Genomic DNA, 24428 nt, shown 5'->3' on the forward strand with positions numbered 1-24428 from the left:
GCGTCACGCGGCACAGCGTCACGCATCGGAAGTGGGAACGAGAGGCAGCGGCAGTCGCAGCAGTCGCAGGCGGGACAACAACAACAACAACGAGGACGAGGAGGACTGCGCCGGTGGCCGCTGCGTTTAGCGCGCCCGTACCAATCCACACTTAGCTCTCTCCCGCCCTGAACAGCAATCACTCTTTTCGGTTTTGTTTGTTTGTTTAAATAGCGGCCGCGTACGTTCGCACGGCGAGTCCCTACGCCATATCGCTACGTGTGTACATTGGCCACCCCCATCCCCTTCCCCTCACCGCCCCCCCCCTCCCCTCCAAAAGAACTCTTAAAGAATCGCTGCCGCACGCGTCCGTGAAGAGAAGTGAGGAGGTGGTGAGGACGGCCCCTGCGCTTGATGTCTGCTGCGGCTGTGCGCGGCCATGCGTCTGTGAGTCCACGCCTCCTAATGTCGCGCAAACTTCTACATCGATGGGACCTGGGTTACCCCCCCCCCCCAACCTCCCTGTGTTCACGCGGTGCTTGTTATAATTATTGCACGTAACGCGTGAGGGTACGGAGGTTTTTTTGTTTGTTAACCACCCACCCCAACAACCATCACCTCGGGGCGTGTGTGGCCTGCTTGTTACTCTCCTATCGCTACTGCTCGACAGCGTTTGTCGTGTAGTGAACCTCGACTCGTTTGATTGCTCCACCGAGCGTCGAAGGGATTCTCCATCGGACCGACTCGTCTCGTCCGCATGGTGATCAAACGACGCCTCTCGATGCAGGCGGCAGCGGGCAACAAACTTCACCCGACTCGCTCAACGCAATCGCCTCTGGCCCATTCACCAACACTGCGTAGTGTCACAAACGCTGCTGCTGCTGCTCTGTCGTCTCTTGTCTCTCTCGCTTTCGTCTTCCCTCGTGCTGCTCCACCTTGTTGCCAACGCAAGGGGGCTCCCAGCGGCCGCGAGACGTTCACCACCGCGCCTCGTCGGCGACGAGGTCGTTCGTGGGTGCGTGTCAGACCCTGTCGCCTTTTGTAATTGTTTGGAGTTTGTAATTGTTTGAAGTTTGCGCGTCTGTCTCTCTCCCAGGTGGCCGCGTGGATTTTACTCTGGAGGTTCCCCCCCCCCCCCTCCGCATTTAGAGACGTGCGTTTTAGAGTATTTGGCTGCATTAATTTCCACGTGGTGATGAGCCACTTTCGTTGAGCTATCGTTTGTGATGTCAAGGTCGCTTCTGAAAAAGAGCCATTAACGCTCGGAGAGCCTTACCTGGTAAAATAAAAGAAAATGTTTTATAGTTTGCAATCTCCCCTCCCCCTCTCGCAACAGTGGCTGTTCACAAATTCTTACAACAACCTAACTCGGAGTCTAGAAACGCATGAACTCGTCTTCTTACCACGTAAATAGTGCTGTTTGTTGCTGGTAGCTTTGGCGTTTGGGGGCCTGTGCCTTCGCAACCATTACTTTAAAAAAAAAGTCTCGGCGTTACACGCAGTCTGGTGAATGCAGAGAGTTGCTGCTCGGTGCGTAGACCATGGTCTCTGCGTGGATGTTTGTGTTTAACCTTCAACAAGCCCAGTGCCTTGACCCTACGTACCAGCGGGCATTCTTCGTGACTTCACGTGGGCTCAAAGTGCACCTTTAGCCTGACTAAAAAGCAACGTTGTGAAGTCGCCGTGTTCAATTCCACTCTTCCCCCCCTGTTGATGTTTTTTTCCAGCAATAAAGCTCACGAAAACTGCAGTTAAAGTTAACCTTTTTTTAAACCACCATTGCTAATTCGTAGAGTGATAGAAACCCCCCATCTAGATAGATGACCGTGTCTAGGAAACTAAAAAGTAGATTTTTTAAAACCCTGATTGTGCTTGAATGGGCGACAACATAATGCCCTAACAAGTGTTGTAGGTTACGGAGCAGCTCGGGGCAATGCAAACAAAAATCGTTATACTCTACGTATATGTTTCAGCGCCAATGCTACGCGTATTCACCAACCGGCACTGACCAGCGTGGTGAAGTATGGTCAAATAAACTCTATCTGGCTCAGCATAACTTATCCAACTGGAATGACGAAGAGCGAATATAATTTATCTTCAGATTGACTAACCATGGGGTCTCGGTCAAAGGCACCTTAGCACAATGATGTAACTTCTAGGATTGTTTAAATCTTGTTTTTCTATGAAAAACAGGTTAAAAACCAGTTACTGGTTTGCCACACTCATTGAAATGTCAAATCACGAATCGAATGGAGTTGCCCTGGTGTAATGGGGAGCACACCGGACTGGCAATCCAGAAGTTGCCGGTCTGGTTCGACCTCCTGGCACGGTTCACTACCAAGATGACTCAAGTTATAAGCCATAAAATATACAGACTGTCGATGTACAGTCCTTTTGTTAATCTGTTTTTTTCTGGACGAGGGCTTCGCCAGGATGTGCAGGTCGTGGGAGTTAATTGACCATACTTCACAACGGTAGATGCACGCTTGTGAAAGAGGAGAGCAACGCTGTGGTAGCATAGAAGTACAATACAATAATGGGTTTCGTTACACTAACTTGAACTCACAATGTAGGCATACAACAGCCTAGAACACCTATTTTATAATTTAAAAAACTTCCATACTTTGATGCTGGCAAAAAGGTCCCGTTTTGTAGCTGCTCACCCGAGCTTTAAAATGCTCTGATAGTGCATTGTCTTTTGGCGTTCTCTGGTCTGACACTGGTGAGACGAGGCCCTAAAGAAGGCTGTCTCTGGTGTAGGCCAATCAGTTTCAAAGACAATGCATATATTATTAGAGCATGTTTGTTGGCATGTTCACCACAAGTACCGTGTGTGGTTAATGCTGACTTGATTCCGTGCAAAAGGTTTATATTTGGTGTTTGAACATCTTATAATAATAGGGGTTTTCCCCTTTTTTCTGGCAACAAAACTGAAACCTTTTTACAAGGATTCATGTCTGCATTAACCACAATACCTGCAGTCAAAATGCAAACAAACAAAAAACATACTATGATAATATATGCATTGTCCTTGAAACTGATTGGTCCACACCAAGGGACGGCTTTCTTTTGAGCCTCGACCCAATTGGTGCTCGACCACATGACGCCAGAAGGCGTACAGCTCAAAGACAATGCACTATCAAAGTAACGAGGGCTCAGTGAGCATCTACATCATTAGACCTCCTTTGCCAGTACCAAAATGTAATAATAGGGGTTTTCCCCTTTTTTCTGGCAATAAAACTGAAACCCTTTTTCAAGGATTCATGTCTGCATTAACCACAATACCTGCAGTCAAAATGCAAACAAAAAACATGCTATGATAATATATGCATTGTCCTTGAAACTGATTGGTCCACACCAAGGGACGTCTTTCTTTTGAGCCTCGACCCAATTGTTTGCATTTTGACTGCAGGCATTGTGGTTTTGACTGCAGGTATTGTGGTTAATGCAGACATGAATCCTTGTAAAAAGGTTTCAGTTTTGTTGCCAGAAAAAATGGTAAAAACCCTATTACATTTTGGTACTGGCAAAGGAGGTCTAATGATGTTTGAACATCTTCTTAACACCTCCTGTTTTATTGCCAGAAGGGGTAAAACCTATTCTTATTTTTTCATATTTCATACTTTTGTTGCCCATCCAAGCAATAACCAGGCTGATGAGATCGGGCACATTTCTGGTGATTTGGTCAAAGGGACCAGCACCATTTATACCCATTTAGCGATTGAGTTCTGCCGCTCCTAGATCCGTCTGTGTCCCACACTTCTCACGAGTCTCATGTGTGCCAGGCTGGGCGAATGGTGGCTGCATGTGTGCTTGCTGGCTGTGCCACTCATCGCTATCTACCTGAACATCCCAGCGCCGCCGCTCACACCGCCGCTCCTGCAGTGGCGTGCTGGCGGGCACGTGTATCACCACGGCACACAGCGCATCTTCTACAGAGGTGAGCCCTCGTGCTGCTCACAATTACTACCTCTTCATCCTCTATATAATCCAGCCACGCCAGGGCCACCTCGCTGAACCAGCCCAGTGTGACTCGGGAGACGCCGGATTGTTTTTTTGTTACAGAGGTGCGAGCCATGCTGGCTACGTCGCATGCGATTTAATGTATTGAGACGCGTATAGATAACACAGTGACTCTGTTTGAGTTACTGGCATCAAATGTAGCGAATGCATAATCAACTCCACCCCTGTTCCTGTTTTGCCCCAAGCCAGATGCAGATGGTGTGTGAATCACGTGCAGATAGAGCGATTTTTAAGTCGCTGCCTATTTTTCATAATTTGTTTCATTTGTTGCTGCGGCCTGCGCAGATGACCAGGGTGTCTTGGGAGTGGATGACATAGTGATTCTTCTGCACGGATTTCCCACCTCGAGCTACGACTGGAGGAAGGTGCTTATGCATCAACGCATATTCCGTGAATCTACATAATAAGCAGATATTCTGAACTTGTGTGTTTTTGTCCAGAGAACTCCTCTCATATCACATCACCGATTTAATTGTCTTTTGAAAAACTATGTAAAAGGAGTAAAATGTATTATTTAAAGTATTTGCTCTTGACCCAATGGTTATGCTAATTTTACTTACTGGTTCAAGTTCTGCTTATCTGCTCGACCATTTTTAATATACTTTTTCATCACAAGAACCACATTTTAACATCGGTGGATATGTGTGTGCCCGGTTAAAACTCACAGCAGCTTTCCATTAGTTATCTAAATGGGTTTATGGCAAGCTGCATTTGATGTAGTGCCCAATGAGAGAGAATTTGGCACTGTCATGAATGGTGTTGTTTGGTAATGCAGAAAAGCCTCACGACTGAGTGTTAATACTTTCTAAAGAGGGTCCTGCAATGGGAAATCTGTCCATTATTTTAAAGAGTGCATATGGGAGGAAACTGAAATACCTGGAGAGAGCCATCTACACAAGGCAATAATACTCAAAAGATCTACATACGTAGGTTCATGAGCCCATTTTGTGTACGGAGTTCTTCTAGTGAAGGAGTTTCACAAAAGCATGAACCGCCACACCCTACATAACTTTTACATTTATTTTTATATTTTCCCCCAATTTTATCTCGATCATGCTATCGGCATAATGGCACAAGATGAGGTTTCCATTATGGGACCTTTCTTGCCAGTTTCTAAATATAAAAATAGGTTTTACCCTTTCTGTTAATAAAACAGTTGTGTTAAGATATTAAAACACCAAACCGCTTCCTTTCTTTATGTAATTTTCTTTTTCTTATTTCTACGTGACTTTACCGAAAAACCAAAGATTGATTCCTGCAGTCACGAAAGCATCAAATCAACTTCGCTTCTTTTCTGTCTCTAGTGTGGACCAATCAGTTTCAAAGACAATGCGTATATTATCAGAGCATGTTTCTTGTTTGCATGTTCACCACAAGTACGCGTGGTTAATGCAGACAGGATTCCTTGAAAAAATAATTCTGTTTGGCGTTTTAACATCTTAACACCTGTTTTATTGCCAGAAAGGGTAAAACCTATTTTTATGCGAAGTATCAATTCGGGTCTCTCGCAGAACAGTGCCACCATTCGTGTTAGGGAACGGCTCGCAGAAGTGGCTATCACAGAGCTACTTCTGATATTGCTTTAAGTAACCTCTGTCCCACAAGCTCAGGAGCAGAATATTCTACCTGCTCTGCGGGTGGATATAACAGTCAAACCAATATATTAATTTCTCAGAACTGAGATTTAGCCAAATTAAGTTCAGAACGAAATTTAATGCGATGCTTTCTTGTGCACCTGATGGTACTAAATGGTGTTCTATCAGTCATGATAATGAAATATAAACTTTAGCACATCCAGTCGTCGTGGAATATTCATGCACGTCGTATACGAGTCTTTTAAATTAACTTTGCACCTGTACATGTTGATGCACACCGACATCCTGCAATTGACTCCGAACGTGGACAGCAGAGGACAATGCAGCACAATAAATTGTTGCATTGTGTATATATATGCTCCCTCTTCTATACTCTCCACCTTTATCAACCCGCACTGCTGCTCAGCTTGGTCAAATAACCCCCCACTTCCCACACAGTGTAGGAAGCCCATAGTCCATCAGTAGATTGACAAAAGGATTTACATGTACACCGTGTTTTTTGCGTTGGTAAAATTGGTCACCGGGGTTGTGTAGGAAAGACCACACGGGCGTTAAGGGAAAGCGGTCCATTGACCAATTCGGTACCTTGTGTCTCCCCACACCTTGGTCAGATATGGGAACCGCTGACGCAGCGATTCAGCCGCGTGATTGCTCTGGACTTCCTGGGATTTGGTTTCAGCGACAAGCCGGTATTTCGCATAATTGCCTGCTATGAACACATGGATCACAAACATGGACATTGACAGAGCATTAATCATCTTAATCGACGAAATCGTTCAAATTTTTTAGATAAAGCCTATAAGCCCGCGAAGCCGTAGGGTCCTCACGACCACAGCCACGAGTGTGACGTGAGCCTACCCTAATTCCCGCGCTCTCCCCGTGACGCGTCTCTCTCGCGCCGCGCTCTTACCCTTGCAGCGCCCGCACGCTTACACGCTGGAGGAGCAGGCCGACATTGTGCAGGGCCTCGCGGTGAGGCTGGGTCTCGCCAACCGCCGCCTGCACGTCCTGGCGCACGACTACGGTGTCACTGTGGCACAGGAGCTGCTGGCGAGGTGCTGACCGAAACGCACGCGTTCAGATTATTTCGATTCTTTGGCCGTTATAAATGTCCTCGCGATAAGCCATTTTGTTGAACTGTCATTTGTGGCCAGGTCGCTTCTGAAAACGATGCTAATAGCTCGGTGGATTTTACCTGGTAAAATAAAAAAAGATTGAGTGATTAGCTTACCTTTCCCATACTTTGCACTCGTATTGTGTTTTTTGTATTGTTTGTTGTAACTTTCTGAACCACCCCTACTGAACATCTGTGAAAAATAGCTTTATTGCTCATTGGATTCCTCTAGTATGAATAAATATTCTGATTCTGACTCGTCAGCAGTTCTCTGCCCTTCGCTGGCATTCCGTTGCTCTTCGTAGGCATGCAATGTCCCCGTGCTGACCACTACTTTCCTTTACTGGTTGCAACGTTTTCTCACTGGCTGCACGTCCCCCTTGTGTGCAGCCACAATCGAATTCTTAATAAACATGACCTCTGACCACCTGCAATCCTCCCCTCTCAAGCCCACAACCTCCCCTTTCTGGCTATAACCTCTCACCAGCTGCAACTCCCCTTGCATGCACCTACAACTTTTCCCTCCTGCCACAACGTCGGCTCAATGAATATAACATTTCCTAACCATTTGCAAGCCTTCCTTTACAAATACAACTTTCCTTTGCTTACCGAAACCTCCGCTGTTTGGCCACCACATCCCTTCGGTGCCCGACGAGTATACGTTTTACTATTTGGTCACCGGTGAGCAGTAAACCCTCGCTTTAGCTCCCTCTGGATCATTTACCCCAAGCTTGTTTCATGTCATTTACTCTCAGGGTTGTGCACAGTGTCTGTTACATTCACACAAAAACACTTTTCTCTGTGACTGCCATTGTGGCTTTGGGGTATTTGTTAATATCAATTGTAATTTTTATTTGTCCAAGAAAGCCTTGCTGAGTCTCAATACTTATTAGGAGCATTCTGCATATTAGCCAGTTCTATTTTAATCAATGCTTTTATCCTCATCAGCATTATTTATTGTTTATTTAGTGTTTCACACCTGCACGCCAGTCTCCGTATTGTACCTAAAATATTAAACGTCCAAACGTCCCGATACAAAATCATCATGAGAACTGTCTAAACACTCCCAACAGGCTTTCTTGGGGAAATTAAAGGCAATTTAGAAGTAACTTATAACACGTAGATGGTATGCATCATGAAGTCTAAACAATGGTCACAAATTATCCTGCCTCTATCCACAGAGCAGTATAAATGAGTACACCACAGTTAGTCAATTGGCAGGTCGCTTGTGGTTACTTTTACCTCTTGGAAGAGGTCTGGCAGTGTAGGAGAGTAGGCAAAGTCCACTAGAGTCTCTGGGGCACTCTAGTGGGGGCCCATCTGCCAGCAGTGGTGTTAGCTATTGCAAGGATGCACCTTTAACTTTTTTATAATGACTTGTATGAGATAACATGTGAGTTTAATTATAGTCTATCATTTTAAATAAGGCATGAAGATGGAACTCCTGGACACCTACTGTTCAAAAGTGTCTGCTTTTCTAACGGAGGTAAGAGAGTACACATTTTTACCATTGCTTTTATCTGAAATTGAAAAGCAGCATTCCAAAGTGCCTGAAGTACCATGTTTTCAATCCTCTTATATTGCTAACAATTACACAATACGGTAACATGGACACTCGCAAATAAAATGGCATTTTGAGTACACAAAGAAGCAGGGAGAGATGCATGCTTGTCACTGGCCTGAATGTGAAATTTCTGCTGGCTCTGAACAGCCCCATACTTATTTGAACACAAGGTCACATTGACTGACCTTGGTTCTGACTTTGACCTGAAGCATGGAGTGGGGATGCATTCTTGGAATTACACTGAAACACCGAGAGAGGATCACGTGGAGCAGGGAACAGACATAAATTAGAGACCTCTTATTGATTGTAGGGAAAGGAAACTGTGTTTCAGCCGGACACATCACCAGCAGGAATGATAGCCGGGAGTCGAGACTAACGTTGGCGTAGCAGGTAAAGAGGCACTGCGTCCGAGGAAATGGAGTGTTGAGGACACCTTATGTCCAGCGTAGGTGCATCGCAAGACCGTGAGAGATGGGGACAGCTTGAGTGGTGGCTAGACCATGGTTGATGATGGTGATCGATTTTAATGTCACTGGACGTATTGAAAAAGAGCTTCATAGCCTCATCGGATTCCTCCAGGATAAATAAAGATTCAGATTCTGAATTGCTTCACATGATTCCTGAAGCCACTAGAGGTGCTACATTCGCCACAGTGGTAACTTGTGGAACCTCAAATGGAATAACTACCCCAGATGTGACTTGCTAGCTGATTTGTTCACTATGTGTCAGTGTACAGAAAGGTACAGCAGTAACCCTGCAGTGTTGTCAAGAGAGCATTACAGTGGAGTGCCTGAAAGTCACTTGGAAGTCGTTGTCTCATTAACACCGCTTCAGTCTCGTGTCGAACATCCCACGGCACACAGCCTCGGTGCGTATTGGTGTACGTACGGGAAAAGATAATTTGGTTGTTTGAGTTGTCTTCCCCTTATACCTCAAAACATTCGTCAATAACGTATCGTAGATGTTTTGAGCATCGCCAATAATTCCGCTTAACCTGTGTCAATTTAATGCTTTCTGTTACATTTGCAACCTTTTTTTTTTGTACAGTATTTATATCGCTCCGATCTTTGCACATGTACGTGATATTTTGAAAAGTCAATAAGCTAAATTTCGATTTAAAGCTTTCGTGACTGCAATGATTCATTTATTTGATCAATTTATTATTTTATTATCATTCTACGTGACTTTACCGAAAGAACCAAAGAAGATCAATAAGCTAACTTCCAGATGATCCGATATAAACAATAAGAATAAACACTAAAGTAATACCAACGTTATCGGCTTTTTAAATTCGTAAAATACAATCTCTATTTTCATTATAGTGTCTAAATTGTATTATATAGTGCCTAAAATGTGACCGTATCTCAATATCAACCAAGTTATTTGGTGATGTACCTGCATTGATCAGTGGTGCGTGCACAAGCACAAATAACAAAATACTCAACAGTGTTCCCCCTTTTTTTCCCTTTTGTTCACATCACAGGCCTATTTCCGGAAACAAATCACCCCCGGCTATCGCAGGAGGTATGTCGCACATGCTCGCCGCCGAGTTTCGCGAGAGTCGTAACACGAATACTGGCACGCCATGCACAAGTCTATTGGAGTGAGCTAAGCTGCTAGATGGTTCTACAACAACGACAAAGTAACATTTTTTTAATTCGCCCCAAGAACGTTAAATATGGCCCAGAGTGCAGAACTACATTTGAGGAACAGGAGGAAACGGGAGGGACCGAGCAAGGGAATAAGAGAAGGGAAAAGCAGTTCAGGGGGTCTCCGAAAGCAGATTGACATTTACAATACATTTGTGTGTGTTTTTCTTTCTTCATCCTATGGAAGATCTTGATTCTGATTGTTATAAGATAAACTCTATGGAACGTATAAAATAAAGAAGCCTATTGCAGAAACTTCAAACGAAGCTCTGGGACATCATATTCCAGGCTTTGTTCCCCAAGCACAGGGTGGTGCACTGCTTGCCGCAGTCACCGAGGAATGAAGATGTTTAGTATTGACGAGCTACAAATTGTCTATCCATCGCATAAGAGATGCGTTGTCGATTACGGATATGAGAGAACTGAAGACGGGACTCCAGTAAAGTGACGTTCCCTTCCAGGGTCTGTCCCGTCATATGGCGCAACGCATGACTCGCTGAGAAAATTTGCCGATGGGAATGCCATGACACAATTGCAGTAGGGTGCTATGAATACACCGTGTCCTGGAAATACCAGGCGAATTCAGGGGTGTGAGATGCCCTGGTATGTTCCTTTTGTCAATAAAATCCGTTAATTCAAATTTAGCCAAATATAGCCCATTTCCAGCACCTAGTGATAATTTTTGAGTACTCAAACATTCATGTTGTCTTTAAAACAGGAATATCGTTAAACATTAAGATACAACGAAACTTACGAATTAAAATAATCTAACATAAAAAAACTTGATCCTGAGGATGTGGTGGAGCAGTACTCTCCAGTAGTTTCTGAACTGTAGTACGACAGGAGTAAACTGAGAATGTAGCACATGCCATTTATGCATCGCGAGGAAACAAAGCCAGGAAACAAGACAATAAAGCTTGACATGCTCTCAATGTTTAAACGGAACCTCTGGCGAACAGAGTGGAACAATGTGGACGTCCAGAATGAACGCCTTCATTCGCGACACAAACATTGCACCCTCTCCGCTCTGACACTGGTGGAACCATCAAACGCATCAGAACACCGACAGGCCAATGCACTACATCTCTTTCATGAATGGAAAATGAAAGACAAGCCGCAGGAGTGAAATGTTGGACATGCAACCCAAACTGTGGACCATATAGTACCCCCCCCCCCCACCCTTGTATTCTGCGCTCCTTAAACGGAGTTGGAATAGCAAAAGTTCGCCAACTCTCTCCTGAAGCCCTCTCGTCCTGCCGAGCAGGCCTCAACATTGCCATTTTAGCTCCTGAATGTATTGCTGCCATATTCAAGTATTGTTTAAACCTTATGGGTGCGATTTTCAATGTTTTCCATGTTTGGTGGTCACCCTGTTATGTGCGGCACGCGATTTGTCCGCTCGTGTTGATTCCGAAGGCAAATCTGTGCTCTGCGATCTGCGCATTTGGTTCTGTTGCAGATCTTGAACGAGGGGTTCGTGCTCTCGTCGGTGCTGATGAGGTTGATGAACTTCATCTTCTTTAAACAAGGGCGAGTTTTTTTAAATCTTTTATTATTATTATTATCCAATGACGTTGAACCATGCTGCAGGAGCGACGGTGCAGCAGTTCGCACGCTGCGCTCTGAAAGCTGACGGTCCAGAGTTCGATTCCGGGCCGCGGCTCCCAGCAACGGCGAGCGATGTGTGTGAACTGGTGCTGTGTGGTCTTCCCCTCTTCACCAGGAGAAGGCGGTACAGCAATTGGACGAATCGCCGTCTGTTTGCAACTGTACGGGGATGGAGTGTTGCCCCCTCGCGTGCGTGGGTTTTCTCCGGGTGCTCTGGTTTCTCCCACTTTAATGAACCCCCCCATTTAACTGGTATAAAAACAGCTTAAATTTAAAACCCAATGCAGGACCTGCCTGAAAAAAGTCCTACAACTGGGTGTGATCGTCCTGGGTTAAAGAGTGAAGTATGTCGCACTCATCCGTATCCCTTTACGCCTTGATGAGCCGTACGTCTCGGCGGGCCAGAGCTCGGTGGCCCACTTTTACAAGATCCGTTGCGGGCCGCCTCTGGCCCCATGGTCAGCCAGTTGCAGAATCCTGTCGTTAGACACCTTCAATTTAAGGGTTGTGATGGGAGCAGGAGTGCCGTGGTGGTGAGATTTTAACTACCTCGCCTGGTGTACAGGAGGTCGTGGGTTCGATCCCGACCTTGACGCCTACTGTATATTTGGAGTTTGCTTGTCTCTCTCTTCCTGGTCGTGTGGATTTTTATCCCGGGTTCTCAGATTTTTTTCCCTCCGCATTTAGAAACATGCATTTAGAATATTTGCCTACTCTACATTTCCACATGATAAGCCACTTCGTTGAGCTATCAATTCTGGATAGGTTGCTTCTGAAAAGGAGCTATATAGCTCAATGGGCATGACAGCATATTTACATCGATGTGATCCAACCCGCAGAATCCGGGAGGTGTTTAGCCCCTACACCCAGCCCACCGACCCCGAGTTCTGGGACATGTGGGTCGCCCTGCGCTGGAATGATGGGCATCTCGTAATCAGCAGGTCAGTGGATACATCCTCCGTTTACTTTACTGTTTAATGAGGTGGGAAACCCCATTGAGATCCATGGCGAGTTCCCAGTGGTATTAGGTGACCTGGTGTAATGCGAGTTGAGTGTTTGGCGAGTGCGAGTGGTGTTGGGTGACTGAGTGTTTGGAGAGTGTGAGTCTCAGGTGCATAATGTCGGGTAGATGTCTGATGAGGCTGTGGTGCATGGAGATGAGTCGTAATGGTTTCAGGTGAATGGTGTCTGTGGAGACTGAGACGTATAGTGATTTGAGCAAAGGTAGCTTACCAAATAAAGTGAACAATCAAATCCATGACATGATATGTTTCTGTGCAGTCGTCGCTGGTGGGTTGAGACCATCAACTTCACCTTTAAAATCTGTTTTAATCACTGGAAGCTGAATCCCACATTCAAACCAAAGGAATCTGTACAGTTTCGGCTCACTGTTCTGATATGGGCATTGACCTCTTTAAGTAACCCTTCCGCCCCAATTGAGGCGCTTTCAAAGATCGGTGTTGCGAGGCAGCTGTAACAGGCAGCAGCGGCGGCAGGTTGTACATTTGAGCCCAGGCAAGTATATCTCCCCCAGCACCCACCCCTACCTACATTCGTGTAAAATCTGTGCCCATGGGGGGGGTGCCCAAAACTAACTAAATACTGTGCACGTATTTTGTCGCTATAGCAAACTAAGGAAAGTGGTTGGTCTGCAGAAGATTAAGTTGGCTTGGGTGGTAAACATCACTGGAAGGGGGATACTTGACCGGTGGTCTAGACCGTTGATGGAATGGCAGCCAAATAAGAGAGGACGCCGAACACCAAGATGCACAGGAGAAAATAATTGTTGCACCACAGGATCGTGAGGGATGGTGATGGCATTGGGGGAAGCCTTCATCCAGCAGTGGATAGACCATGGCTGTTGCTGCCACTGCTTCACCGCTGTTAAAACGTACAATGTCATCAACCAAAGTGACCCCATCACCCCTCTCCTTCCCCCACCCCCCCCCCACGTATGGTCGTGCTGCCCCTACCGGTGCGTTCCTAATTTTGGCACCGCTGGAAAGAGGCGGTGCCGGGCGTGCGTGTGGTGAACTTTGACCTGTGTGGGTGGTGCCGTGTGCAGTCTCTTGCAGTACATCCAGCAGCGCTGGCAGAACCGGGCACGCTGGGTTGGTGCCCTCGTCGTCACCAGGGTGCCGTGTGAGTTGGCAATTTCCACCGAACCCTGCCCCCCCCCCCCCCCCTGTTGGTGTGCATCACAGAATGTGGATTACAGGCCACCTGTAATCCAGCACTGTTATGGGGGGGGTTGTTGGGTCACGCAAATTTGGGAAATCCCCTACCTTACCCTTGGGCGTCGGTCACCATTTCTTGGTTTACCAAGGTAAAATGGCAGTACATTGCACCTCCGATTACCGCGTTTGGCTACATAAGGTGCAAAAGGAAATCAATATACATACAAGGTTCCGTATGTGCGAGTGTGCGTACAGTTATACATATATTACAGAAAATGGATTTTGATCTGTATATTTGTATGGGGGAGTGTTAGCTCCCTCCCACGTGCGAGTTTTCTACAGGTACTCAGATTTTCTCCCACATGTATAAATCCTCATTCCTGGAGTTGGTAAAACATCCCAATTTTGGATGGCAGAGCTTGGGGAATTGTTGACGCCGGTTCTGGCTGCCCTCCCCGCTTGTCTGTGGTTTCCCGTGCCGCTGAATCACGCTTTCTCCGAGCGAACAAAAACTTTGTGATACAAAATCTAAATCGTTATTAATCATAAATTAATTGTAATTTCTTATGGAAATTTATTTTTTACATTGATTCATGACTGTTTTTTCTGTGCCCTCCCACCCAGTGCACTTTATTTATGGACCAGCAGACCCTGTGAATCCACACCCAGAATTCGTCAACCACTATCGGTGAATATGGCATTGACGGAGCAATCCACCTCCGTCAAGTTCACTTACTTGCATCCTCATGCTCAGATTCCTCAGTATGGAAAAACTACAGCGTAACATTGACACTATACCCATTTGCAGGTTGGTGCTGTGGAGCACATTGTTCCACATCAGAACAGTTGTCGCTTGCGGTGCACGAGACTAGATTACCCTTAGGGTTATGGAATAGTCGATATGTGATGTAAGGTGCTTTTACATATGTATCCCTATTCTCTATGTTTTGCTCTCTTCCCAATTTTATTTCATTTGTGCTGTCGCGGGATGTACGTTTTAAACCGTTCAAAACACTTTTAGAGCAGTGCATCACCCCCCCCCCCCAATATGTTAAATAACCGGCCTGTGGAAGGAGATTTCTTAAAACTCTGCGAGATCCCTTTTAAGTCACCTTATTTATCCACAGATTGGGACGTGCACTTTCCCACATTCCCTGCTCACAGATAAATCTTAATCACATGACAGCAGAACGGATGTTTTTATTATCAGAGCTGCAATTATATTCTTGGTTCTTTCGGTAAAGTCACGTAGAAGGGAAATAATAAAAATATAAAACAATAAAATTCTCACGACGTTTCGACTGCAACACAAGCAATCATCATCTACGTGACTTTACCGAAGGAACCAAGAATATGAATCCCTGCAGTCACGAAAGCTTTAAATCAAAATTTAGAGCTACAATTGTATGTGATGGGTCTTTCCACGCAGCATTGGTGACTGGGCTGAGACGTTCAACTTGTTAAAATTGAGAAACCTGTTTAAAGGTTGGCCGAAGCCCAGATTGATGGTCACGTTGGTGGTAATGATGACCGTGGTGGCAGTGGTGGTGCTGATGCCGAGTGTGGTGTTAATTACTAACTCTGGTGATGGGGAGCGGGAGTGTAGTGGTTAGCGCGTTGCGCTATGAACCCAGCGACCCGAGTTTGGTTCCCGCTCACGGTCAACACCAGTGACGATTATCTGAACCGGTCCTGAGCCTCTCCTAGGTCGACTCGGCCTTAAATGAGTACCTGGTGCGGTGTGTAAACATCGCCACCGGGGAGACAAAGGCGATTGGGCGTGGTGCTGGCCACCCACCCCCTCCTGTACCAAGCCGGCCTTCATAGGTGCTCGCTAACAGCACTTGCCCCTACAGTCGGTTAAGTCTATACGGGGGATCTTTGTATGTTTTGTTGTATGGATGTTACATTTATTTTGCGCCGTACGTAGAACTAAACGCAAAGCAGTTGTCAAGAAATTAGTTTTCAATCTAAATTTAAAAGTGTATAGCTCCAGTGGCTTCCCAATATCGGAAAGACCGTTCTAGATGGCCGCAGAAGCGCATCCGAAAGCGCACAATGCGGTGACCGTCTTTGTTCAATGGCTCGCGAAAAGCCGCCGCTGCGAGGACGAACCGGAGTTTGCACGACGGTTTATGCTCCGTGACGAGATTGGCAAGGTATTGGTGGTTCATTTGTGGCGAGCACTTTGTGTGTGTAACGAATGTGACCTTACAACATATTCGAACTGCGGCCGTGTTGCGTGTAGCTCCCTGCTGCCGCAGTCGGCCGTGAGCGTGCTGGGCGGTCACGTCGGCCACTACCCTCAGCTGGAGGACCCGCAGGCCTTCCTCCACGCGTACATCTCCTTCATCAACTCGTTCTGATCCTAGGCAACTCGTCCTGGACCGCACAGCTGGCTGGTGCCTGTGCGCATGTGTGCGTGCGTGAGCGAACTTAATTAGGTGTGTAACGATGCATCAATTAATTAAAGAGCACTTATTTCACCCACAAGACATGCATCAAATCGCACGAGTAATCGGGTGTTTTTGGTTTGTCTACGTCGTAAATAATGGGTTCATGCGACCCCCCCCCCCCAAAACCACTACAGAAGTGGCTCTCAACTTTTTTGGCATGGTGGGCCCCCAAATCAACCCCCCCCCCCCCTTCAGGTTATAAAGGCCACAATACTCGAAGCTTGCGTGTCCATGCCACTAGTCAACGTGGTTTTAATAAAGCCTGCGCCCCCATTAAGCGCTTTCGGACCCTTGGAGGGTTTGTGACCTCACGGTTTGAGAACTGCTGTACTCAAGACGCTACATTCACCACAGCATTAAAAATATTGATTAACGATGGTGAATCTTGAATTTTAATTTTGCAATTAATTTAAGTGAATCGCTACATGCCTAACAATTGTGTGTGTATGGACGTGTGAATATATAGCGGAAGTGGTGACACATTGCTTTGTGAAAATTGTTTCCAACAATATGCAAACACTTTACGAAATGTGGTGGGTTGTGTGTATGACGTGTGTCCATGTATGTGTGCATTGTGGGGAGAGGTAGTATAATGGTTAGCATGCTGCACTACGAACCCGGCGACCAGAGTGCGATTCCCGATTACGGCCAACACCAGTGATGATTATCTGAATTGGTCGTGGGCCTCCCATAGGTCGACTCGTCCTCAAATGAATACCTGGTGCGGTGCGTAAACATTGGCACTGGGGATAAAGGCAGTAGGGCATGGTGCTGGCCACCCATCCCCTCGTGTGCTGTGCCGGCCTTCATAGGTGCGTGCTAACAGCACTTCCCCCAATAGTCTGTTAAAAGCTATTCGGGGGATCTTTGTTTTTCTGTGCATTGGGCAGCATTTTAACAGTGGTTTGTGCACTGTACTACAATCCTGGATTTGATTCCCAGCCATGGATAACATCAGTGGCAAATGTTAGCATAATAATCTATCCTGGCCCTAACAGCGATAAACTCGGCCTGAAAATGAGTACCTGATGCAATGTGTGAGCTATCAGCCCTGGGTGAGACAAAGGTGGTTTGGTTTAGTGCTGGCCACACCATCCGCCCCCCCCCCCCCCCCATCAGTCTTGCGCGATGCTTGCCAACAGCATCTGCTCATACACGTGTAATAAGGTTTAATGTGGGCATGTATTCTTTGTGTGTGAAAATGCTTGGTTGGGGTTGAGTTGTATTTGCATTTATGCAAAAATTACCAATAGGGCGACATTCATCTCCACTGAGAGCCTTGAGTCAGTGGTACAAATTCCACATTCTTTTTGTACGGGCAAATCTATCCAGAAGACAACTTAAATAAATTTACAACCTCAAACAACGCGCAGCATTTGTGTTCCCAGCTCTCCTTAACTGGAAAGTCGCTTTAATTTCTTACGTTCTCATGAATGAAGCTTCAAGCTCGTGTGGTTACATCTCAAGATACCCCCCCGTGGGTAAGCAGCTGTAAGATAACCAACTATTTGCTTTTCGAGATGCACCTGCCGTGAATACAGAGTGGTACTTCCATCGGATAAATCGCACTGCGTGGCAGACCAAGAGGGAGCTTCGGAAAGAAAAAGCAACAAACAACTCTGGAACTGCCACCGCATTCAATGGCTGTGGCAAGCATTGCCACTCAAGAATTGGCCTACTAAGTCCTCCTAGGCACTGCAAATCTACACAGCTGACCTCGTGATGCGCGACAGAATGGTCTTTCGAGACAAACGGGCCTCGTCATCATCAACACTCGTATCTAATTTGGAAGAACCCCTATCAGGGTTATGAGTGGAGGCCTTTACCAAAATACTGACCTCGACTCCCGGGATTTGGAACCCGGTTGAAGTCGACAAAGACAACACATTTGGGAAAGCTGCAGAAGGCAGCTTGACCCCTTTTTCTAAGTGTGAGCATTTGCGTGAGAGTGATGCTATGTGTATCATGTAGGCATATGCAGCTGTCCTCTGTGTGTGTGTGTATAAAGGATGGAATAATAAAAAATGGTGTCCATAAAGGTCTCGTCCACGATTAAAGAAATATTATTCTGGAGCAGTTTAAAACGTGCGATTGGAAATGGTGGCAGCATATTCCTTTATAAGACGTAAGGTTTTTGAAAACGCAAAGCTTCAGTGATCCTGAACGGTCTCGCACGAGAGGCATTCGAGACAATTGCACGCGAGGTGATGGTGAACACCTGGGGCTCTTGAATCTCTGACGCGGAGCGTGTTACCAACGCTACGGTGAAAGTGTGGAACGTTTAAGGGATGAGACATCTGTGATTTATAAAAAGCGCCTTCCGTATCGAAATATCTCGAGTGCTGTAGGTACTTTTTTTTCCATTGACTTGGTTTAAGCTGCCGTGTACAATTCTGTAATCGTGAATTGGTGCCTTTATGGATGCCCCTTAGATGTTTGAGCGCATATTGTATACCTATTTGGGTTGGAACTGGACAAAAAAAATCTGAGGGTTATTGCTCATCCAGTTTGTACGCGGTTGTACTTTGCGGGGTAGGGGTACGTTTGTGCATCTGCGGTTACGCAAAAACGGTTGCAAAAGCCACTTGTGGTTAGTCAACGTAAGCAAAACGCTTTTCACAGAACCAGCATCGGCTCTCGCAACACCGGCACCGAACACAAGCACAATAAAAGCAATCGCGTTATAACCGAATTGTATTACTTTAATGATTAATACGAATTTACGTGATTTACTAAGCTCCGTGAGCTACCCTCGGCGCTGGACTTGCAATTGTACACTCGGTCGCCCCACGACTGCCCATCTGTCAGAGGGCCTGTATCTGCTCGTGTGAAACCTCAACTGGAATTATTCCATAGTGTCGTAAAAAAACCCGTTCTAAACCACCCCGAATGCGCCCGACCTCGCCGGCTGTCTCGGGAAGCCGAGCAGGCCAGAGGGCCCCGTTAGTTACCTGGATGGGTGACCGCCATGAGCTCATGTGTGCCACGTGTTGTAAGCGCGGGGTTTCAATTTGAAATGGTAGGCTTATTGAGTGTTAACCCATTCATTGTGTGCATGCTGAGTTTTCCATTCAGGTATTCATTCTGGTTTCCTTCCACTTGCAAAAACACTCATTAATGGAACTAACAAACATCTCAATGGTGTGATCCCTTGGAAAAAGTCTGCCTCTGACGCTTTCCTCGATACAGACTGGGGATAGAAAATCGTATAAGGTGTGTTTTTAATGCAAGCATTTGTTTGTTGATCACGTTATGCAAAACCAAAGAGGCGTATTTTACTGTGTACGGGGGAGGGGGGGAGGCATATGCGGAGACGATGTATGACGTGACATTTGTAATAAACTCTTGGCAATTGACTGCCACTGCTGAGCTGTGCATTACTTTTTTGTGCGAGACAGGAGGGGGCAGCACAGTCTCATTTCTTCGGCGGCATGTCGGACTGTGTGGTCGGCTGTGTGGTAGTTGAAGCGAGCGGCAGTCGTGTGGGCTGTGTGGTAGTTGAAGCGAGCGGCAATAGTGTGGGCTGTGTGGTAGTTGAAGCGAGCGACAGTCGTGTGGGCTGTGTGGTAGTTGAAGCGAGCGGCAGTCGTGTGGGCTGTGTGGTAGTTGAAGCGAGCGGCAGTCGTGTGGGCTGTGTGGTAGTTGAAGCGAGCGACAGTCGTGTGGGCTGTGTGGTAGTTGAAGCGAGCGGCAGTAGCGTGGGCTGTGTGGTAGTTGAAGCGAGCGGCAGTCGTGTGACGATTAGGGCGCTGCGCTATGAACACTGCACGACACGAGTTCGATTCCCGCTCGCGGCCAACGCCAGCAATGATTATCTGAACGGGTCCTGGGCCTCCCTTACGTCGACTCGGCCTCAAAACGAGTACCCGGTGCAGTGTGAAAACATCGCCACTAGATGGACAAAGGTGGCCGGGTGTGCCGCTGGCCACCTACCCCCCTCGTGTGCTGTGCCGGCCTTCATAGGTGCTCGCTCTCTGCACTTGGCCCAAGAATATGTTTAGGGTATATGGGGGATCTTTGTCTTTGTTTATCTTAGTGGATGTTAAACCAGATGCGCCTTGTGAGTGGTGTGGCTCATTAGGAAGTGCAACTGAGAAGTATACTTATCAATGGAGAGAAAGTTACCTTTTTAAGTAAAGGTAAGAAATTAGATGACCTAACCCCCACATGTAACCCTATATAGTCTCCCAGACTATCATGTTATACTTAACCTAACAAAACGAGACAACCAAACCCTCACTATGCCTCACCCTACCACCTCATAATTTCAAGCCCCGATTTTAAAAAAATCTGCGTTTCCCCTGTTGAACAAATGATGTGTTAGGGTGGTGCTCCAGCTGTTGAAATCTCAAAATCCTCGGCAGAACCATACCCACAGGACAATCAGGCAGTTTATTTCCCACAGAGCGTGACTAGTTTACCTACCCCAGAGTGAGGACAATTATGGCCTGAATCGGTCCTTCGTCATAATTTTTACTTCATATTGCGAGTCGAATGCAAGCGCGCGTCCTGGTGTAAGTTAGTGAAATGTATCTGCAGAGTGGTAGAACACAGACCGGTGGACTGGGTCGCTTAACCAGCGTGGTTGACTCCGAATTGACCGCTGGGACAGATGGATGGACGAACAGATGGACATGCGGGTGGGCAAACGGACCAACAATTGAAGGTGGACAGCAAGCGTAACAAAAAGGTGAATGGATAGAAAAAGGAACGGACAGACACCGACGAACGGAAAGATTGACGGACAGACAGGCGGAGTTGCAGACGGATGGATGGGCAGACGAACGGAGCCGCACGCGATCAGATAAATGGAAGTATATGCAGACGGATGGAGATACAGACTCGGATACAGATGGATGCAGATACGCGGATGGGAATATAGTCGTACGGACGTACATACAAACAGGTGGATGAGCGGGCAGACGGTTTGGGGCTGCTAAAGGCCAACCGGGATCAACAGTTGGCCCCCAGGCAGGGCTGCCCCTCCACGTGGTGCTGGTGGCTGCCAGGCTGCGCGTGTACGGGACACACGAGCGGCTTCACGCGGCCCGCGGCCCACGCTGGGGCCGCGGCCTCGGGGTGGCCGGCACGACGCTCGTGCAGGGCAGCACCGTCGCCCGCCCCCTCGCGTCCACGCGTCCTGCCGGGGTCAGCAGCAAATGTCACTTTGTTAAGGACATTTGCGGGCAAAATGTTTTTTTTCCCAACGACGTGTTTTTATACAGGGTGCTTTTAAAAAATGTTAACACTTATATAGGACGATCATTTTTAATGGAAAAAGAACGTACAGTGAGGGAAAAAGTATTTGATCCCCTGCTGATTTTGTACGTTTGCCCACTGACAAAGAAATTATCAGTCTATAATTTTAATGGTAGGTTTATTTGAACAGTGAGAGACAGAATAACAACAAGAAAATCCAGAAAAAGGCATGTCAAAAAATTTATAAATTGATTTGCATTTTAATGAGGGAAATAAGTATTTGACCTCTCAATCAGAAAGATTTCTGGCTCCCAGGTGTCTTTTATACAGGTAACGAGCTGAGATTAGGAGCACACTCTTAAAGGGAGTGCTCCTAATCTCAGCTTGTTACCTGTATAAAAGACACCTGTCCACAGAAGCAATCAATCAATCAATCTGATTCCAAACTCTCCACCATGGCCAAGACCAAATAACTCTCCAAGGATGTCAGGGACAAGATTGTACACCTACACAAGGCTGGAATGGGCTACAAGACCATTGCCAAGCAGCTTGGTGAGAAGGTGACAACAGTTGGTGCGATTATTCGCAAATGGAAGAAACACAAAAGAACTGTCAATCTCCCTCGGCCTGGGGCTCCATGCAATATCTCACCTCGTGGAGTTGCAATGATCATGAGAACGGTGAGGAATCAGCCCAGAACTACACGGGAGGATCTTGTCAATGGTCTCAAGGCAGCTGGGACCATAGTCACCAAGAAACAATTGGTAACACTACGCCATGAAGGACTGAAATCCTGCAGCGCCCGCAAGGTCCCCCTGCTCAAGAAAGCACATATACATGCCCGTCTGAAGTTTGCCAATGAACATCTGAATGATTCAGAGGACAACTGGGTGAAAGTGTTGTGGTCAGATGAGACCAAAATGGAGCTCTTTGGCATCAATTCAACTCGCCGTGTTTGGAGGAGGAGGAATGCTGCCTATGACTCCAAGAACACCATCCCCACCGTCAAACATGGAGGTGGAAACATTATGCTTTGGGGGTGTTTTTCTGATAAGGGGACATGACAACTTCACCGCATCAAAGAGACGATGGACGGGGCCATGTACCGTAAAATCTTGGGTGAGAACCTCCTTCCCTCAGCCAGGGCATTGAAAATGGGTCGTGGATGGGTATTTCAGCATGACAATGACCCAAAACACACGGCCAAGGCAACAAAGGAGTGGCTCAAGAAGAAGCATATTAAGGTCCTGGAGTGGCCTAGCCAGTCTCCAGACCTTAATCCCATAGAAAATCTGTGGAGGGAGCTGAAGGTTCGAGTTGCCAAACGTCAGCCTCGAAACCTTAATGACTTGGAGAAGATCTGCAAAGAGGAGTGGGACAAAATCCCTCCTGAGATGTGTGCAAACCTGGTGGCCAACTACAAGAAACGTCTGATCTCTGTGATTGGCAACAAGGGTTTCTGCCACCAAGTACTACGTTTTGCAGAAGGGTCAAATACTTATTTCCCTCATTAAAATGCAAATCAATTTATAACATTTTTGACATGCGTTTTTCTGGATTTTCTTGTTGTTATTCTCTTTCACTGTTCAAATAAACCTACTATTAAAATTATAGACTGATCATTTCTTTGTTAGTGGGCAAACGTACAAAATCAGCAGGGGACCAAATACTTTTTTCCCTCACTGTATAACATAACAAATGTATGTTAATAGCTTCAAAAAGTCAAAGAGTCTCCACTTGTTCGCCATCATTGTCAACACGTGTCCTGGAATCTTCTCCAGGAGGTCTCCAGAGCCCGGAGGGCACATTTATCGTAGTATTGTTGCACATTCTCAGAAGTGTTAACATTATTTTTGAAGCACCCGTTATATGCATGTGTGTATGTATGTGTTGCGATCAACCTTGACGATGATTGGGTGAAAATGATCAAGCATTGTGATGACTACGACCACCCACCGAAGACGGAAGCGTGATTGCCTGAGACGAGACAAAGTCTAACGAGTCTCAGTGAAGATGCAGACTGAGATAATTTGGTAACGTTATTAAAGACTGCACTGCACTGAGGAAGGCCAACCACTCATTTTCTCTCCTGTGTTTATATACAAAATATTTACTGAGATCTCTTATAGGTTGACCTGATATTGGGCTGGGGGGGGGGGGGGGGGGTGGAAGTACACACCCTTTACTCTAACATGATAACTAAAAGTGTTTCACTAAATTTAAACTGCTTTGGTCGACTCGACCAAGAGCATGACGACGGTAAATCAGCAGATTCAGACTCGACGAAGATTCCACAGGCTGTTGTCGACTGTCATAGGACAGATGCCTCTGTTGTAGTTGCTCTATTATTCACTCCTAGACCAGAAGTGGGATGTCAACGGCCCATGACGTCAATTTGTATGGCCACGGCCACATGAGGGCCCACCGTTTAGAAAAGGCCCTATTTGCCCATGACTGCAAGAAAAATGTTATTTAACCAGGTAAGACCCACTGAGCTATATAGCTCTTTTTCAGAAGCGACCTGGTCACAAATAATACTGTAGCTCCACGAAGTAGCTTATCATGTGGACATTTATAGCAGCCAAATACTCTAAAAGCATGTTTCTAAAGGTGGAAGGAAAAACCAGGGGAATTGGAGAAAAATCCACGCGACCACAGGGAGAACTTCCAAACTCCAAATATAACAGGCGTCAATGTCGGGATCGAGCCCACCACCTCCTGTATACCAGGGGAGGGAGTTAACATCTGGCCACCTAGTCGTGCTAGTCAGGTACTCGTGGGAAATATTATCAACCTGGCAACGTGTTGCTCACCAAATGTCGTATAGACCCTCACTAAGGGGGAAAAAACTCTAACAAATTCGCCAATAACACTGCCCGTAAAGGAAAACCACACAATCGACAACATTGGGCAATTGACCTTCTTCGTAATACGCAGAGGCCAGATGTGGTTGAGTGACTAATGGTCGGAGACTCTACTATAGAGCAGTGTTCTTCATTGCAAGGCCCGCGGGCCACTGGCAGCTCCTGACGTGCAGCCCCCGACAAGACGCAAAGGTGAAAAG

The 24428-nt window shown here is 46.5% G+C and overlaps 2 protein-coding genes and 1 long non-coding RNA gene across 6 annotated transcripts in view; 2 read left to right on the forward strand and 1 right to left on the reverse strand.

Moving 5' to 3' along the window:
- MEST (mesoderm specific transcript) lies at positions 1-19527 on the forward strand. Of its 4 annotated transcripts, XM_032972289.2 has the most exons (13): positions 1-113; positions 320-426; positions 3765-3919; positions 4288-4367; positions 6209-6286; positions 6516-6652; positions 8139-8197; positions 9759-9799; positions 11384-11454; positions 12372-12473; positions 13598-13674; positions 14334-14397; positions 15958-19527. In XM_032972289.2, exons 2-13 carry the CDS (start codon positions 419-421, stop codon positions 16073-16075), a joined length of 990 nt encoding a protein of 329 aa, XP_032828180.1. In that variant the 5' UTR covers positions 1-113; positions 320-418; the 3' UTR covers positions 16076-19527. The 4 variants fall into 4 exon arrangements, 3 of the variants coding, with proteins under 3 accessions (XP_032828180.1, XP_032828181.1, XP_032828179.1); XR_012947077.1 differs by lacking the exon at positions 15958-19527 and adding an exon at positions 11648-11721 and having other exon boundaries at positions 3-426; positions 14334-14369; XM_032972288.2 differs by having other exon boundaries at positions 6-426.
- Positions 9150-9653, forward strand: LOC142931070 (uncharacterized). Its single transcript, XR_012947078.1, has 2 exons — positions 9150-9369; positions 9483-9653. It is a non-coding gene; the product is annotated as an uncharacterized LOC142931070 (long non-coding RNA).
- LOC142931069 (uncharacterized) overlaps positions 19384-24428 on the reverse strand; it is a 23251-nt gene continuing 18206 nt past the window's right edge. Inside the window, exon 6 of the mRNA XM_076074441.1 lies at positions 19384-21305. Within this exon, the coding sequence (XP_075930556.1) occupies positions 21119-21305 (187 nt within the window). The 3' untranslated portion in view covers positions 19384-21118. The remainder of the gene's footprint in view (positions 21306-24428) is intronic.

The sequence above is a fragment of the Petromyzon marinus genome, chromosome 48 (genome assembly GCF_048934315.1).
Source record: "Petromyzon marinus isolate PM22_M1 ecotype Great Lakes invasive population chromosome 48, UKy_Petmar_22M1.pri1.0, whole genome shotgun sequence".
Lineage (NCBI taxonomy): Eukaryota > Metazoa > Chordata > Hyperoartia > Petromyzontiformes > Petromyzontidae > Petromyzon > Petromyzon marinus.

Bases quoted from the DNA above. Each gene is read 5' to 3' on its own strand.
- MEST (XM_032972289.2), top strand. The intron at 9,800-11,383 runs GTATGTCGCACA...GTTCTGTTGCAG, and splicing joins ACCCCCGGCTATCGCAGGAG to ATCTTGAACGAGGGGTTCGT. The intron at 14,398-15,957 runs GTGAATATGGCA...TGTTGCGTGTAG, and splicing joins GAATTCGTCAACCACTATCG to CTCCCTGCTGCCGCAGTCGG.